General features: G+C 38.1%; 1 protein-coding gene across 1 annotated transcript in view; it reads left to right on the top strand.

Annotated features, from left to right (window-relative positions):
- Positions 1 to 12,268: 12,268 nt before the first annotated feature.
- The window catches only part of Cdh17 (cadherin 17), a 30,154-nt gene continuing 24,706 nt past the window's right edge, over positions 12,269 to 17,716 (top strand). Inside the window, exons 1-4 of the mRNA XM_076836026.1 lie at positions 12,269 to 12,325; positions 14,879 to 15,010; positions 15,343 to 15,493; positions 17,320 to 17,535. Coding sequence (XP_076692141.1) covers positions 12,269 to 12,325; positions 14,879 to 15,010; positions 15,343 to 15,493; positions 17,320 to 17,535 — 556 coding nt within the window. The remainder of the gene's footprint in view (positions 12,326 to 14,878; positions 15,011 to 15,342; positions 15,494 to 17,319; positions 17,536 to 17,716) is intronic.

The following is a 17,716-nucleotide window of genomic DNA, read 5'->3' as shown; positions in this document are numbered from 1 at the left end:
AACTATACTACAGAAATATAGTAACAAAATGGCATAGTATTGGCACCAAAACAGACATAAAGACCAATGGTATAGAATAGAAGACATGGGGAAAACCCGCATAAAAACGGTTATCCTATACTAGGCAAAAGTGCCATAAACATACATTGGAGAACAAATGGTGCTAGTAAATCTGGAAATCCATATGTAACAACGTGAAATCAGACCCCTATCTTTCACCTGGCATGAAACTTAAAGTAGATCAAGGACCTATGCATTAGAGACCCCGAGGAACCAAATTCCTCAACAAAACTCCCAAAGTGCAAGAAGTAAAAGCAAGAATTAATAAATGGGAAAATATCAAACTAAAAGGCTTCTTCACAGCAAAAGAAACAATCAAGAACATGAAGAGAGAGCCTACAGAATGGGAGAACATCCTTGCCACCTGCACCTTAGAGCATTAACCTCAAGGATATATAAAGAACTAAAAAAATTAACACAGAAAACCAAATAACCCAATCAATAAATGGACTAAGGAACTGAATACACGTCATAGAAAAATGATCAGTTAATATGTGAAAAATGTTTAACATCTTTTAGCAGTTAAGGAAATGCAAATTAAATCTACAGTGAGATTCCGTCTCCAGTCAGAATGGCAATTATCATGAATCTAAGTAACAATAAATGTTGGCGAGGATATGGGGAAAAGGATACACTCCTACATTGCTGGTGGGACTGCAAATTGGTGCAACCACTCTGGAAAGCAGTATGGAGATTCTTCAGAAAATTGGGAATGGAACCACCATTTGACCTAGTTACCCTCTTCCTCAGCATATTACCAAAGGACTTAAAATCAGCATCCTACAGTGATGTGGTCAATATTTATGTAGCAGTTTAATTCACAATAGCTAAGCTATAAAACCAACTTAGATGCCCTTCAATAGATGAATGGATAAAGAAAATGTGGTACATGTACACAGTGCAATATTACTGAGCCCTAAAGAAGAATGAAATTATGGCATTTGCCAGTAAATGGATGGAACTGGAGACTATCGTGCCAAATGAAATAAGCCAATCTTCCAAATCCAAAGGCTGAATGTCCTCTCTGATATGTGGATGCTGACTCACAATAGGCTGGGGGGAAAGGAGGAGTGGAGGTTTACCAGATTCGACAGGGATAGTGGAGGGTTGGGGGAGGGATGGAGGAGGTTGGGAATTGGAAAGACAGTAGAATGATTGGACATAACATTCCTATGTTCATATATGAAGGTTTGGTATACTGGTTCTGTTATTTGTTTTCATTTATCTCAAAGTGTTTTCTTTGGATTTCTTCTTAGACCTGTTGATTATTAGAACATATTTTCATGACCAGTGTAACTCCACATTATGTACAACCACAAAAATGGGAAGTTATACTCCACGTATATATGTCAAAATACATTCTACTGTCATGTATAACTAAAAGGAACAAACAAAAAAATTTAAAAAATTTAGTGTTTATATTCGTAAGAATACTGAAGTTTTCTTGGGTTGCCTTTTTCCATTTTGGGTATTAGGATAATACTGGACTGAGGTAGGAAATATTTCTTTTCTGGTTTTTGGAAGAATTTGTGAAGGTTTAGTGTTACTTTTTACTTGTTAGGTGTGATTCACCAGTGAAAGCTTCTGATGTAGTCTTTTCTTTGTGAAAATTTTTGATTACTAATTCATCCTCTTGTTCTGTTCATTAAAAAGAACAATATTTCTTCATTGATTATTAGAACATATTATTTCCACAGATTTGTGAATTCCTCAAATTTTATTCTATTATTGATTTCTGATTTCATTGTGTAAGAGACCATACTTTGTATAACCTCAATCCTTTTAAATTTGAGACTAGTCTGTGGTCTAACATAAGATCTGCTCTGGAGAATATTCAATATAATCAGCCTTTAGTGGATGAAATATTCTGTAGGTATCTTTTAGTTCAAGTTCAAGTCTTCTATTTCTTTTTTAATTCTAAATGAAAATTTGAAATCCTCAATGATTACTCTTGAATCAATGGTCTTTCATGTTTTTGGGAATGTGTGTAGGCACATAAGTTCATAATCATTGATTTTTTTTCCTGATATAGTGACCCCGTGTCATTGGTGAATGTCATTTTTTCCCTCTACATCTCTTTATTGGGACATTCTAGTTGTACATAATGATAGGATTTGTTGTTCATATTAGTACACGTACATACTATAACAAAATAATTTGACCAATATCACTCCCAGCAGTTCCCCTCGAGTGTCATTTTTAAAATCTATTTTGTCTGATAGTAGGTAGTATAGCTTGATTTTTATCCTTATTTTGAACAATAGTTTTGTTGGATTTATAAACCTTACTTGGCAGTCTTCCTCTTGAAGCACTTAAACTATGTCCGTGCACTGCCTTGTTGCCTTAATGAAACTCTTAATTTTATTGAGGAACCCCTGTGATGAGTCAACGCACATTTGAGATTTTTTTCCTGCTGCTTTCAAGATTTTCTTTTATATGTTTGATTATGATGGGTCTAGGATTGGGTCTCTTTCAGTTTATCTTACTTGAAGTTTATTGATCTTCTTGGGTATGTAAATTAGTGCTTTCTCCAAATGTGGAAAGTTTTCCATCATTTCATCTTCAAATAATCTTTCTTCCCCTTTCATGTTTCCTTTCCTCCTAGGACTCTTATTAAGCATATGTGTTTGCTTGATGGTGTTCTGCTGGTCTCTGGGGCTCTATTAATTTTATTCTTTTGTCTTTCAGTGTTTTAGGGTAGATAATCTACTCAAGTTGATGGATTCTTCTGCTAGCTCAAAGCTGCTTTCAAGCCCCCTCAAATAAAATTTTCATTTCAGTGAATATACTTGTCATCTCCAATAGAAATTAAAAAAATTTTTATCTTTATTATTTGGTGAGACATTGCTTACATACTTTCTTTTTGATGCTTTTATTAGTACAATATAGTTATATATAATAGTTGGGTTCACTTTGACATAGTCATACATGTATAAAATTTAATTTGCTCCCTTTCAGGTCCCACATCCTCTTCTTTCCATCCCCTTTCCCCTCCCCTTTACTTTATTCACTTTCCTTTACTCAGTTGTTCTTCCTTCTATTTATCTACTTATTTTTAATTTCTGCTTTATAGATATGCACAGGACAGGAGTTCACTCTTGTATATTTATACATGCACATAGCATAATTTTGTCAAATGCTTCCACATTTCTTCCCTTTCTCATCTTTCTTCCTTCCCCTTCCATTTCCTCCTCCTACTCCATGGTCTTCCCTCTCTCCATAGGGTATCCTATCCCTATCCATCCCCCACACTGCCTTTCCCCCTTACTTTGCTCTATCTTCTACAAATGAGAGAAAACATTCAACACCTGATTTTCTGAGTCTCACTTCAGTTGGCATCATTCTGTTTCCATCCATTCACTAGCAACTGCCCTAACTTCATTCTTATTTATGGCTGAGTAAAAATCCATTGTGTGTGTGTGTATGTATGTATGCCACATTTTCTTAATCCATCTATTGAAGGGCACCTGAGCTGGCTCCCTAACTTGACTATTGTGAATTGCACTGCTCTAAACAGAAATGTGGCTGTGCTGCTATTGTATGCTATTTTGGTTCTTTTGGGGAAATACCAAGGAATAGGATGGCTGGGTCATCTGGTGCTTTCATTCCTCGTTTTTTTTTTTTTTTTTTTTTTTTTGAGGAATCTCCACACTGCTTTCCAGAGTGGTTGTACTAATTTGCAATCCCACTAACAATGTATGAGCGTACCTTTTATCCCACATCCTTGCCCATTTATGATTTATATTTTTGATGATTACTGTTCTAACTGGAGTGAGATGAAATCTCAATGTAGTTTTGATGTACATTTTCCTGATTGCTGGAAAATTGAACATTTTTTTCATATGTTTGATCATTTGTATTTCCTTTTTTTTTGAGAAGTGTGTGCAGAGTTATTTTGCTCATATATTGATTGGTTATTTGTTCTTCAATGTTAAGCTTTTTGAGTTCTTCATATATTTTGGACATTAATCTGTCAGAGGAGTAGCTGGTAGAGATTTTCTCTCTTCACATTCTTAATTTCTTTTGCTGTGCAGAAGTTTGTAAGTTTGAAGCTATGCCACTTATTGGTTCTTGGTTTTATTTTTTTGAGTATTAGGGGTCTTGTTAAGGAAGTCACTACCTATGGCAATATGTTGGAGTGTTGACCCTCTGTTTTCTTCTAGCAGTTCAAGATTTCTGGTCTAATTCTGAAGTCTTTGATCAACTTTGACTTGACTTTTATGCAGATTGGTCTAGTTTCATTCTTCTACATGTAAATATTTGGTTTTTCCAGCACCATTTATTTAAAAGGCTATCTTTTCTTCAGCATATATTTTTGGCAAGTGTCAGATGCCTGTAACCACGTGGGTCTGCCTGTGTGTCTTCTATTCTGTTGGTCTTCATGTCTATTTTGATGCCAATACCATACTGTTTTTGTTATAGCTCTGTGTTATTACTGAGATCAGATATTGTGATACCTCCAGTATCACTCTTCTTGCTTAAGATTTCTTTGGCTATTCTGGAAACTTTGTTTTTCCAAATTTTAGGGACTTTTCCCCATAGTTCTGCGAAGAATGTTATTGGTATTTTGATGGGGATTGCATTGGATATGTATAATGCTTTTGGCAGTATGGTAATTTTAACTATTAATTCTGCATATTCAGGAACATGGAAAGTCTTTCCAAATTTTCTAAGATAGTCTTCAATTTCTTTCTTCAGCATTCTATAGTTTTCATTGTAGAGGTCTTTCACCTCCTTAGTTAGATTAATTCTCAAGTATTTTTAAAATTTTAATGTGAATGCAATAGTTTTCCTGATTTCTTTCTTAGCAAAAACACTATTAGAGTATAGGAAAATTACTAATTTATGAATGTGGACATTATGTCCTACTACTTTGCTGAATTTATTAGCTCTAGAAGTGGAGTTTTGGGGGGGTCTTCTACATATAGGATCATGTCATCAGCAGATAATTTGACTTCATATCTCTAAGTTTTTTCTCTAATTGCTCTGGCTAGAGTTTCAAGAACTATGTTGCGTATGAATGGTGAGAGTGGACATCCTTTCGTTGTTGCAGATTTTAGAGGAAATGCTTTCATAATTTTTAGGTGCAGTATGGCTTTGGATTTGTCTCTTTATAATGTCTAGGTGAATTCCCTAATTTCTCCAGCATTCTAGCATAAATGGGTGCTGGATTTTATCAAAGGCTTTTTCTGCATCAATTGAAATGATCACATGCTTCTTGTCCTTAATTCCACTTTTGTGGTGAATTACATTTATTGATTGGCATATGTTGAACCAAGCCTGCATCCCTGGGATGAAATCCATTTGATCACGGTATCCTATCTTCTTGATGTGTTTTTGAATCTGGTTTGTGAATATTTTATTAGAATTGATGTGCATCAGGGATATTGACTTGTAGTTCTCATGCTTTCTATTTTGGCTCTTTAAAGAGTTTTTTTTTTTTCTTTTAAGTTTTGAACTTATTTAAAAGAAATGATTTGAAGTTTTTATCTAATAAATCCAACATCTGAGTTTTCTTAGGGATTATTTCTATAATTTATCTTTTATATATGGACATACTTTCTTGTTTATTTATGTCTAATAATTTGCTGGAAATTTGGCATTTTAAATAGTATAATGTAGCAACTCTAGAAATCTTATCTCTTCCTTTTTAGAATTGTTATTGCTTGTTTAGTGACTTTCATAAACAAATTCTGTGATGGGTGGCCACTGAAATCTCTGCTCAGTTAGCATAGCATCCAGTTAATGTCCAGATACAGATTACCTTAGGTGCTTTGCACCAATACACCTCTAATCCTTACCAAGGGCTGCCGCAGCCCGGCTGGCTGGGCAAAATAGCTGGGAGGGGGGTGACGAGCAACTTGTGAAGACTGATATAGCAGGAGTGGGAGCCGTTGATTGTAGGACCGGAGGGGTATATATACATTCCACACAGCTTATCTTAATTAACATAAACTAGATACAGCAGTCAACCAATAAGGAATCTCCACACTTAATGGCTCGCTGGTGTTACTTCACAAACCACTCCCTCTGGCAAAATGCCAGGCGCCATCTTGACTTGTTTACAGACCCTAACAAAGGGCCACTGGTCCACGTTGGGCACACCTTCAACAGTTTGTCATCAGTTTAACTCTGCCTTACCCTTCACATCCCTCTCACGTAGAGCCTCAAAGTCAGCCAAAGATGAGGGAGAGGGCCTTCTCGGGACCTTCCTGGACATGTTCACAGCCCTGCTCATGAATGTGACCTTCTAGATTCCTAGGAACAAATCGGAGATTTTCAATTTTCTATGGATAGCTTTCCTCTCAGCTTTTCCTTTAAAAATTTTAGTTGATTTCTTACTTGCTTCAGTTGGTATCACAGAATCAGGCAGCTACAATGTTAAACAATAGCTGATGATTCTTTTCATCAAATGCCCCTGGGGAAAAAAAATCAGTCAGAAAGCTCTGAGTCAAGTCAAATAAAGACAGGCCTGTGAGTCAGTGCTTCCGGGAGCTGCCTGACAGGTGAGATGATGAAGTTCTCTGTTGGGTTTTGGGGAAGCTCCAAGCCCCTTCTGCCTGCTCTAGGGTACTGTAGTTATGAAGTTGCTGATTTTCAAGGGCACTTCAGGTTTTAGGAGAGCCCAAAGGGATTAGGCAAGGCAAACTACCACGAAACTTGATTCTTATTGATATTCAAGAGGTTTTTTTTTTTTCCTTATAAACATGCCTTGGATTTCACAAGCATGGTTAATTCCTGTGGTTCTGAGAAAGTTGATATTTATAATATTTGTCAGTGTGCCCACTGCTTTTATGGAGCAGTGGTTTTGTGCCAGCCTTGGTGCCACCTCTTCCACTGATGTCTGGATCTTTAAACACAAATTCAACACTTTTGTCTATTAACTAAATACAATATCAATAAGAAGATATGCACAAAGATCTCTTTACCCATAATATTACTCACAAACACACCGAGTATTCTTGTATTTTTTAAAACTTCCATTTTTTGCCCACTGACATGAATATTTTTGGTACTGTTACAGCCCAGGCTGGTTTTACCCTTATGTTCTTCTGTTACTTTGCATCATGTCATTGTTTCTTACTTTTCTTCATAACGAACCTCTTAATGAAATTATTATAACAAACTTGATAGAATATTAATCATTCTTTTCTTTACCCTTTAAAGTTTTCAACCTTACCCAGTATCAGAAATAATATTATTAGTATTATTCTATATACTTATACAACAAGTATATAGAATTTATCTTAAGGAATATTTGAAAACAGTAAAGTTTACTACCAAAAGCTACAAATATTATGCTTCAAGTTATTTCTAAGAGCATTATGTGAATTATATTTCCATCAGTGTGTTTTATTTATAGCCTTATTAACACTGGCATGATTATTATAAAATTTATTAATATATAAAATATATTTGGAATTTTAAGGAGGGTAAAAAATGTTTTTAAAATTTTATGTAAAGTTTCTATTTTTGTGGTCTTTAAAGGTTATATAGCTATCACATGAATAGTGGCTGTTTTTTTTTATTTCTGAAAAAGGGGCCATGTAGCATAGTATTAAGTTGAAGCCACTTACGAATTCCTCCCTGAATATTAACATGTTTCTTAATTTTGTCACAAGTTTTAGAAGTACTAAATGACATCTTTTTACTCTAATGCTACCTTTGAAAACGTTTCTCAGATGTAATCATAGCTTTCAGATATTCCACGAAAAATATCCTTTAACCTCATTAATGCTTTAATAATCCAATAATTATTAAATTATCTTAATTAATAAATTAACAATTGTTAATTTATTAATTATTTTAACAAATTAACAAATGATCATTCAAATAATCATCAATTAAATATTAATTCTGCTTTAAAACATTAATGAATTTTGTCAATGTATTGAACTATATATTGTTTTCTGAGGAAAACATATTTTGAATTGTTACATAATTAATGCACAAGCACAATTTTAGACTGATAACTATTAAGGATTTCTTAGTGATTACATGAATGAAAAGTCTGCTTGAAAGTGGTGAATTTCTGGAAATTCCACAACATCATTTTTTCTTACAACCTAATCTGTTTTTGCTTTCTCCCAGTTTAAGGCCAATCCTCCTGCAGTGAGTTTTGAACTAACTGGGGAAACAGACAACATATTTATGATACAATCAGATGGACTTCTGTATTACGTTAGAGCACTGGACAGGGAAACGAGAGCTACTCACCACCTCCAGGTAAACTGAGACCAGGTGGGGGGCTCTAACTCTAACCTCTGCAGCACCCTTCATCCCGGGAATCTCACTGGTACCCTCATCCCTGCACCCCGTGACAACTCTTCTGACATGAGTAGCATACTTTGTGAACCTCATATCACCATTGTTTTTTAGCCAACTATACCAGAAGTAGTTGGTTGACCAAAGTAACTGAACTTGTGTAGCTAAGACCCTCAAATGACCTCCTCATGAAGGCCCTGTTCAGGCACCGGGGCCCAAACCAAGCCAGTGTTGCACTGATGTCTACGTGCAGCTGTTGGGTGGTCCCTGGACTCACAGCTTAGTCAGCCTCCAGGCTGGCATGGAGCTCCTTTGGCCTTGGAGAAAGCAGAAGGAGCTCAGGGTCTCCAAAGACCCTGATCTTTCTCTTTCCACCATAGTTTTCATGGTTGGTATCTGAATGCCTAGGACAGAAAGTCAACTGGAAAAAGAGCAAGCCAATAGCCTCCTCTTGGCACCTTCTAAAATGGCTGTGCTTTGGAGGCCACCATAACAGCTCTGTAAGAAGACCTGCACTTCACAGGCTCAAAGGGTTCTCCTTTCACCACTTGAAGTCATTTAGAACCGAGTATGTCAGTGCCCAGCACGCCCCACTGCTAGGCTTCTGAGATCAGCCAGGCTTAACTAACTGGACCCCTCTTTTAGCAGCTATCTATTTGGGCTTTCGTGGGTCCTTCCTTTCCTATTTTCACCAGGCCACTGTGATTTCCTTCAAATGATTTTTGGACCTGTAATGTGATGTCTCATGAAGGTGACTTTCTTTTCCTCAAAATCAGATTTCAGCCCTGGATGCCCAAGGAGCTACAGTGGAGGGCCCAGTCCCCATCACCATAGAAGTGAAGGACATCAATGACAACCGACCCATGTTTCTCCAGTCAAAGTATGAAGGCTCAGTAAGGCAGAACTCTCGCCCAGGTAACAGGCAGGAGCCTGGAGGTGTTTGTGGAAAGACATAAGGGATCGGGTAGAGGAGGCCGCTAATAGTTGCAGCTGTCATTCATTAAGCACTTGCTGACTTAAATTTCACCTCATCTTTTAGGAGTTGTTTTATTATCCTAGGGTTTCTCATCTGTCCTTGGCACTATTGACTTTTGGGACTGGATAAGTATTTTTTCTTGGTCAGGGGCTATCCTGTGCATTATAGGATGATTAGTAGCCTCTGTGACATCTACCCACTACATTCCCAGTAACACTCCTTCACCCTAAGCTGTGACGATAAAAATGTCTCTAGACGGTGCCAAATGTCCTGGGGGAGGGGAGTAGAACCACTGCTTTATGATGAACTTGAAGACACTTTAGAGTTCAGAACACGCTAGAACATTCTCCCACATGCAAGAACTTCCATGATCATAGTCACTGTGGGGTCGCAGTTCCTTTTCTTCTCCTACCTTCATGTCCCAGTGATGGTTCATTTTTCCCTCTGTGCTCCATTGACCTTCTACCCTTCATTTCCACAGAAGCCCTCCCTAGAGGCATCAGTGCATCCATCAAAAACGGGGCACAAAACAAAGATGGACTTCCAAGTTCTCAAACTCTTGGCCATACCATCTACTCACATCAGTTCCATCTTCATATTAATCTTTTCCTTTTCTCAGTCTTCAGTGCCTACAACTAATAACTTAGGAAGCAAAGTTCCTTCCACTTTATTACATAGAGCAGTTCACAGTCCCTATCCCGTGACTGAGTTTGCATGCCATAGACTGCCATTCAGAATTCTCCATGCCTTAATTTTTTTTCTTTAATAATAAAATCTTCTAGAGAAGTGGTTCTCGAAATTTTTTGTTCCTGGGACTCCTATATTCTCTTGAATTTTTCTGAAGTCTTCAATGAATATTTAGACATGTGGGTTAAATCCAATGTTTTGGTCAGATTTTAACAGCTGTTTCTCTGGGGGACAAAGCCCTGATTTATAGCATTTGCCAATATCCAGGATATAAAAACTCTCAAGCTACCAATGATGCTACTAATTGACTCACAAAATTTTTAAATTTATTTTAAAATTTGTTCTAATTATATATGACAGCAGAATGCATTTTGACACATTGTACACAAATGGAGCATAACTTCTCATTCCTCTGTACATGGTACAGAGTCACAGGGGTAGGGTAATCATACATGTATATAGGATAATAATGTCTGTTGCATTCTACTCTCCTTCCCATCCCAATAGCCCTATCCCTCCCCTCACTCCACTCTGCACAAAGTTTATTCTTCCCTACTCCCCCCTACCCTCACTCCACATCAGCAGCTGCTTATCAGAGAAAGCAATTGGCCTTTGGTTTTTTGGGGATTGGCTTATTTCATTTAGCGTGATATTCTCTAGTTCCATCTATTTACCTACAAATGAAATAATTTCATTCTTCTTTAAGGCTGAGTAATATTCCACTGCATATATGTACCACATTTTCTTTATCCATTCATCTGTTGAAGGGCATCTAGGTTGGTTTCATAGTTTAGCTATTGTGAATTGAGTTGCTATAAATATTGATGTGGCTTTGTAACTGTAAAGGCCGATTTCAAGTCCTTTGGGTATAAACTGAGGAATGGGATAGCTGGGTCAAATGGTGGTTCCCTTCCAAATTTTCTGATGAATCTCCACACTGCTTTCCAGAGTGGTTGCACCAATTTGTAGTCCCATCAGTAATGTATAAGTATACCTTTTCCCCACATCCTCACCAACACTTATTATTGTATTCTTGATAATTGCCCTTCTAACTGGAGTGAGATGAAATCTTAGAGTAGTTTTTATTTGCATTTCTCTAATTGCTAGAGATGATCATCATTTTTCATGTTTGTTGTTTTTTTTTCTGTGAAATGTTTGTTCAGTTCCTTGGGCTTTTGTGTGTGTGTGTGTGAAGTTTTTTGACTCACAAAATTTTTGAAAGTTCAAAACTGGTTCTTACAAAGGTGATTCCAGTATATCACTGGTTACATCTATCAATATTTACTGTATTAGATTTTTTAAAAATTACTAAATAATTTAAAAGAATGTTAAGGAACATTTTAATGAAAACTATTTTCAAGACAAATGATTTAGTAAGAGGAGTGGCATTGTTTTGATCTTTGCAGATTTCTTTGGTTGAATTAATAAAAAACAATTGGGTTATCATAGCTGTTTCAACATTCATTCTGTTGCCACCTGCTATTTTGGTTGAAGTAGTACATGAAGAAAAATTAGTCTTGCACAGATATGTAGTAGGGAAAGAGATGCATATTATAATAGTATTTTCAGATAACTGTGGATCTTCTTTGGTAAGTATCAAAACTTGAAGTGATGATTTCCTAAAGATTAGTTGTGGCTGGGCATAGTGGCACATGCCTGTCATCCCAGTGACTCGGGAAGCTGAGGCAGGAGGATCACAGGTTTGAGGCCAGCCTCAGCAATTTACCAAGGCCCTTAGCAACTTAGGGAGACCATATCCTAAAATTTTTTAAAAAGGGCTGGGGAGATAGCTCAGTGGTAAAGTACCTCTGGGTTTAATATCTTATATGAAAAGAAATTAGTTGCAACGAAGGATCTGAAACTACATCAATAAACTATTTTGTACTCTGTACTCCTTTACATTAAAATCGCCAAATGATCTTGTGCTTTGAATGGATTTTTACACGGGCATGAATTTCAATGTCAGAAAATCCTTGAAATAGAGTTGGATTCCCAGAAGTCCCTGACCTACACTTTGATAAACCTCTCTTAGGGAAAGGGAGAATAAAAATTCATTTCCCCATGGATATGAATCATGGCCCCCTTCCCCCATGTCTCTGCTTCTTAGGGGGTAAAAAAAAATGGCTACGATTGGTTTGGTTTTCACTTACCTTTTCTGGGTTATGTTTTGTTCAACAGGAAAACCCTTCATGTATGTCAATGCTACAGACTTGGATGACCCAGCCACTCCCAATGGTCAGCTTTTTTATCAAATTGTCATTCAGCTTCCCAATGTCAACAATGTCATGTACTTTCAGATCAACAACAAAACGGGAGAAATATCACTTACCCGACAAGGTAAGTCAAGGGATGCTCTCACAAGACTGAGTCGGAGAAAGGGGCTGTCGCCTTCGGAGATATTTCCTTCTCTCCCCTACTCTTCTCCCCTGTAGGGTCTCAGGAACTGGATCCTGTTAAGAATCCTTCCTACAATCTGGTGGTCTCAGTGCAGGACATGGGAGGCCAGACTGAGAATTCCTTCAGTGATACTGCCTCTGTGGACATTAAGGTGAAGGAGAATATTTGGAAAGCACCAGAACCGGTGGAGGTTGAAGAAAACTCAACTGCTCCTCATCCCCTCAAAATCACTCAGGTAGAGCCCAGGGACACCTAGCGCCTCCTACAGAAATATCTTTGCTTTATAGAAACCTACGTACCCCCACCGTCTTCATGGAAGCATTTATTAGAGATGTTTTTGCAACACATAAAGCAAATAGTTCCTGGAGTTTATCATCATGGGTAGAAAGCTTGGATTCAAATACAAATTTGTACTTTCAGAGAGAACTTCATTCCCCTCACCTTAAAACACACACATACACACACACACATGCACGCACAAACACTGGGGCTATTTATTCTTCCCTGTCACTAGTATAGAATATGGGGGCTGCCTTAGAGCAGGTCCCATGTGGTACACACATCATGTACATGCACATGGTTTGAATTTGGGATTGCAAACATTTTTAGAGAGCTGGTGTTTAATCTTATGGGAAATTCTTTACCCAATAGACTCATCAGAGGATGAGGGGCCAGACGGGACTGGCCAAGGGTCAGAGTCATAGCAGGCAGTCTTCCTCCTAGCAGACTCCCTGTTCTGTCTCCTGTTGCTTCTTCCTTCCATTCAAATGCTCCATGGAAGGTGTGCTTCCCCTGGGACCCTCCTATCTCAGTTCCTGGAAATCCAGTCTGGATCCCACCAATGTCTGATCTTTTCTGGAAGCCCAGGAGGTTCATGGCATGAAAGCCGTGGGCAGCCCTGGAGTTGGAAGCAGATGACTGAAACCAAGTTCTTGTTCTCTTAATGACTAATCATGAACAAGTCGAGCTCTTCCAAACCCCAATTTCTCACCAATAAAATGGGGGTGATAACACCTCTTGGGGATATTGTAAAGATTCGTTAAGGTAGTATTTATAAAAGTGAATGAAAGATGTTAATGTTATGAAGAATTGCTCATCTGTACTTCCCTGAAGATTTTTTAAAAAATGAGACTGTTGTTAAGGGGGCTGAAATATGATAGTCCATCCCATCATTTCTATTATCTTACCTAAAAGGGACTCTATTTATTGAGGGTTGAATTAACTAATGTTAACCTCAGAGGGCAAAAAACAAAAGGGGTTCTACTTTGCCAACTCAGAAAGCTTGCCAGAACTTATTACCCAGAGGATTTCAGATTCGGGGCCTGGCCTAAAGTCTGTTTATTATTTTGGTTATCCCCATAAGGATTCAGGAATGCTAAAAAGAAATCATGTACTTAGTTGCTCTTGGGGCTTCCAAAGAAAAGAAATTCTGGAGGGCCACACTCCGTTTCCAGGCCCAGAAGAAGTGCTTTGAGTGTTCTGAACCCCATGAAGAAGAGTAGAGAGGCACAACTCAAGGAAAAAATGTATAGGAAGAACTTTTAGGATATAAAAGGAGCTCACTTGAGAGCTAGGAATATAGTCTTTGGCACAGACCATGGGTGGGGCTTAAGTAACAAGAGTTAAATTTGTCCTTAATGGTTTTCCAAGCTGGTCTGAGAGAAGAGTTTCATGTCAAAATTTGAACTGACTCTGTTTTCCCCCCAGGGTCTTAATCTTAATTTTTTTTGCACACTAATTTCCTCATCTATAAATGAGGTGTATCAGTGGCCCCTGTTTCATAGGAGTGTTTGAAGATTAAATGAGATATACATAAAAGTATTTAGAATTGTGCATGCTATGTGGTAAAGCCTTGATAATTATTAGTAGTAGCATCAGAATATCTGAAGTGAGGCTCTTCTATAAGCAAGTAGACTGGTTTTATTATGGAGTCTTTATTTTTTGTTAGGTTGTTTGCAGAACAACTGCCCCATCCCCACTTATTTTCAATTACAATTACAGTGGGCAGTTCACTCTAATCCTGAAGACTAAATAGGGGAGGAGTGTGCCTTTACATATCATTTGTCTTACTTAACTAATTTCATAGAGAAGAGTCCAAAGTGTCTCCTATTACTTATTCATCTTCCTTGGTGAGTTTTACAAGCGCATCATGGGTCATGGTATGATTCTCAAATAACTACTACAAAGTTCATTTCTGTTTCTTAAACTGATGTTTCATAAAGGTGAAGCCTCCATAGTCTAACTTCTAAAAGGAACCACCCACAAACTCTTTAGGGATTTATAAAGAATTGCTTTAGAGAAGAAAAATTCTCTGGCTTGCTTTTTTTTTTTAATCCTATTTTAGGTTGAAAATGAAAAAATGGGTATTGGTTACTACAGGAAACTACTGATATACAAAGTTGTCAGAAATTGAGAACCAGAAATTTGTTTATATCCTTTCAAGTTCCCTTGGTCCAGTGTGTCCTTCCTCACGATTCTCTTTGGGCCCTGTAGGTGCGGTGGAATGAGCCAGGTGCACACTATTCCTTATCTGACAGAGACAAGCTGCCAGTATTCCCATTCTCAATTGACCAAGAAGGAGACATTTACGTGACTCAACCCTTGGACAGAGAAAAAAAGGATTCAGTGAGTAAAATGGGAAGAGTTTCATAGATGAGAAGACAGAGTCCAGCATCCACTTACCCTTGGGAGAAAGATCTATTTTTCTTAAAAAAAAAAAAAATAATAATAATAATCTGTGTCCTGGACATACTATTGGCTCTCAAGACATAATAACTTGACAAATTCCCTGCACATCTGACCCATTTGATTTTTTTTCCCTCCATTTCTAAATAAATTGAAAATAAGTGGGGGTGGGGCAGGATGGTCAATGAAATAGAAATGAAACGGCTATTTTCTCTGCTTCTTAGAGGGGACAGTGAAGGAGTCTTGTCATAATTCTGACCTTCCTATTGTAGTACACTTTTTACGCCATTGCAAAGGATGAGAACGGAAAACCACTTGCATTCCCACTGGAAATTCATGTGAACGTTAAAGATATTAATGACAATCCACCAACATGTCCATTTCCGGTGACTGTATTTGAGATCCAGGAGAATGAAGGACTGGGTAAGAGCTGCCCGCTCTGTTAACTCTGTGGTCTTTCTCCTCTGTCTGATAAATGGTGGGTAGAGAGACTTATTTGGCGGTCAGCTGTGGCACAGCACAGAGGCTGAATGCACTGTGAGAATCACATGGGCACAATATTTTAGATCAAGCATTGTTCGGAGAGTATTCTTAAGTTGAAGCTTTTATGACTACCACCCCCACTAATGATTACTACCATCTACTATTACTGCTCTCTCCCTGTCGCCATTACCACCTTACCAGGGTCCTGTGTACATGGATAAGGATGTGTCATTTGCAAGATTCTTATTTGACCTTTAATCAGTTCATTTAAAAGACCAAATCTCATCAAGTCTGCTAAACATTTACACTCAAAGTCAGGTATCCTGAGATAAATAAATGTAAATAATATCAATGGGAGTTGAATTTGACCCTTGAGCCTCCCGCTCTAGGCAGCTGATAATTTGGGAGGCTGGCATAGGGACTGAAGTCCCAACTACTGTAAGAATGTTATGATTTCTGGGAGTCTTGGGACATCCCTTGTTCATTCCTGCCGTTAGTGTTGATCCCATTGAGTAGGCAGATGTGTCTTGAATGTTCTGACCTGTTGTGCCATGTAAGCTTCAGAGGCTTAAAAGCCCTGTGGCCTCTTATGACTCATTTCTGGGGCTGTGCTGCTCTGTGGGCAGATGCTCACCATTTCCTTTTGGTCTCTCCACTCCTGTCACCACACACCTTTGCCCCAGAGGCTGCTTTCCTGGTGGCTTGCTGGCTGCTCCTTGGCTGGCTGCTCCCTCAGCACTCATTTTTTTTTTTTTTTTAACTACAGAAGAAGAAAATTTAATTTCTTAAACAACAATGATGGATTTCAGCCTATGAGTTACCCTAAATCCAGGATGATTTCATCTCAATATCCTTAACTAGTTACATCAGCAATGACCCTATTTCCAAATAAGGTCCTGTATTAAGGTTTTGGGAGGACATAAATTTTGAGGGTGGAACACGATTACTGCTATCTTTCTGTACATCCTCAAGGGGATACCTTGAAGAAATGGTAAGGGAGACTCAGAAGTCTGGGAGACTCAGAATGTCTCCCCACATTCATATGGTAAAGTTCTAAGCCCAGTGCTTCAGAATGTGGTTATATTTGAAGATAGGTTCTTTTTAAAAATTTTTTTCAAATTACAAAGTTATTATTTGGGGGGGATTAGGGAATGGACCCAAAGGTACTTTACCACTGAGCTACAGCCTTTTTTGAGACAGGCTCCTTAAGTTCCTGAGGCTGGGCTTGAACTTGTGATCCTCCTATCTCCGACTCCAAAGGCACTAGGATTATAGGCCTGTGCCGCCACATTCAATCTTGGAGATAGAATATTTAAAGAGCATTAAGGTAAAAGGAGGTCCCTATGGTGGGCCCTAATCCACTAAGATTGGTGTTGTTATAATAAGAAATTAGGACAGAGATGTTCAGAGGGAAGATGATATGAATGCATGGGGGAGAGAAAAAAGCCATTTACAAGTCAAGGAGAGAGGAGGCTCAGAAGAAAGCAATCTTGTCAAATTCCTGAACTCAAACTTCCAGAACTGTGAGAAAATAAATTTCTTTTAAGCCATCTAGTCCATGGCAGCCCTGGCTAACTGATAATTAAAGTGTTCAACATACTATGCTATGGGAAGGGTTAAGGAACCCAAATAAACCTAAAAGCATTCGTCTTTATACCAAAAATTATTTACAGTGTTTTCTAGAAACCTGCTTATCCTCTTAAACCATTTTTAAGTAGAATCCATGGAGTCAGTATGAATGGATTTCTTCCTTTTCTTCTCCATAGGTAGCAGCATTGGGACCTTTACTGCCAGTGACATGGATGAAAAAAACACTATCAATAGTATTTTAAAGTACAAAATTGTGGCACAAACCCCCCAAATTCCCACAGATGGACTCTTCCTAGTTGAGGAATATACGGGAAAGCTCCAGTTAGCTAGACAGGCTTTGAAGAAGCAAGATACTCCTCAGTACAACCTAACAGTAGAGGTGTCCGACCCAGGTGAGTATCCATCTGCTGTCATGTGTACAAATACCTGCCTTCTTTCCAGTTCCGATTCGTTGGGTAGCTCCAGTGCCTGGGTGTGTTGCAGAAGGATGCCATTTAAGAATTCTTTGCTTCCTTTGTGAAATCATGCAACACAGAGGTGGGTGTTTTCATAAAGGCCAGAGCTCTAGCTCAG

The sequence above is a fragment of the Callospermophilus lateralis genome, chromosome 16 (assembly GCF_048772815.1).
Source record: "Callospermophilus lateralis isolate mCalLat2 chromosome 16, mCalLat2.hap1, whole genome shotgun sequence".
In the NCBI taxonomy this organism is placed as follows: Eukaryota; Metazoa; Chordata; class Mammalia; order Rodentia; family Sciuridae; genus Callospermophilus; species Callospermophilus lateralis.
This window is presented reverse-complemented; position numbering and strand designations above follow the sequence as displayed.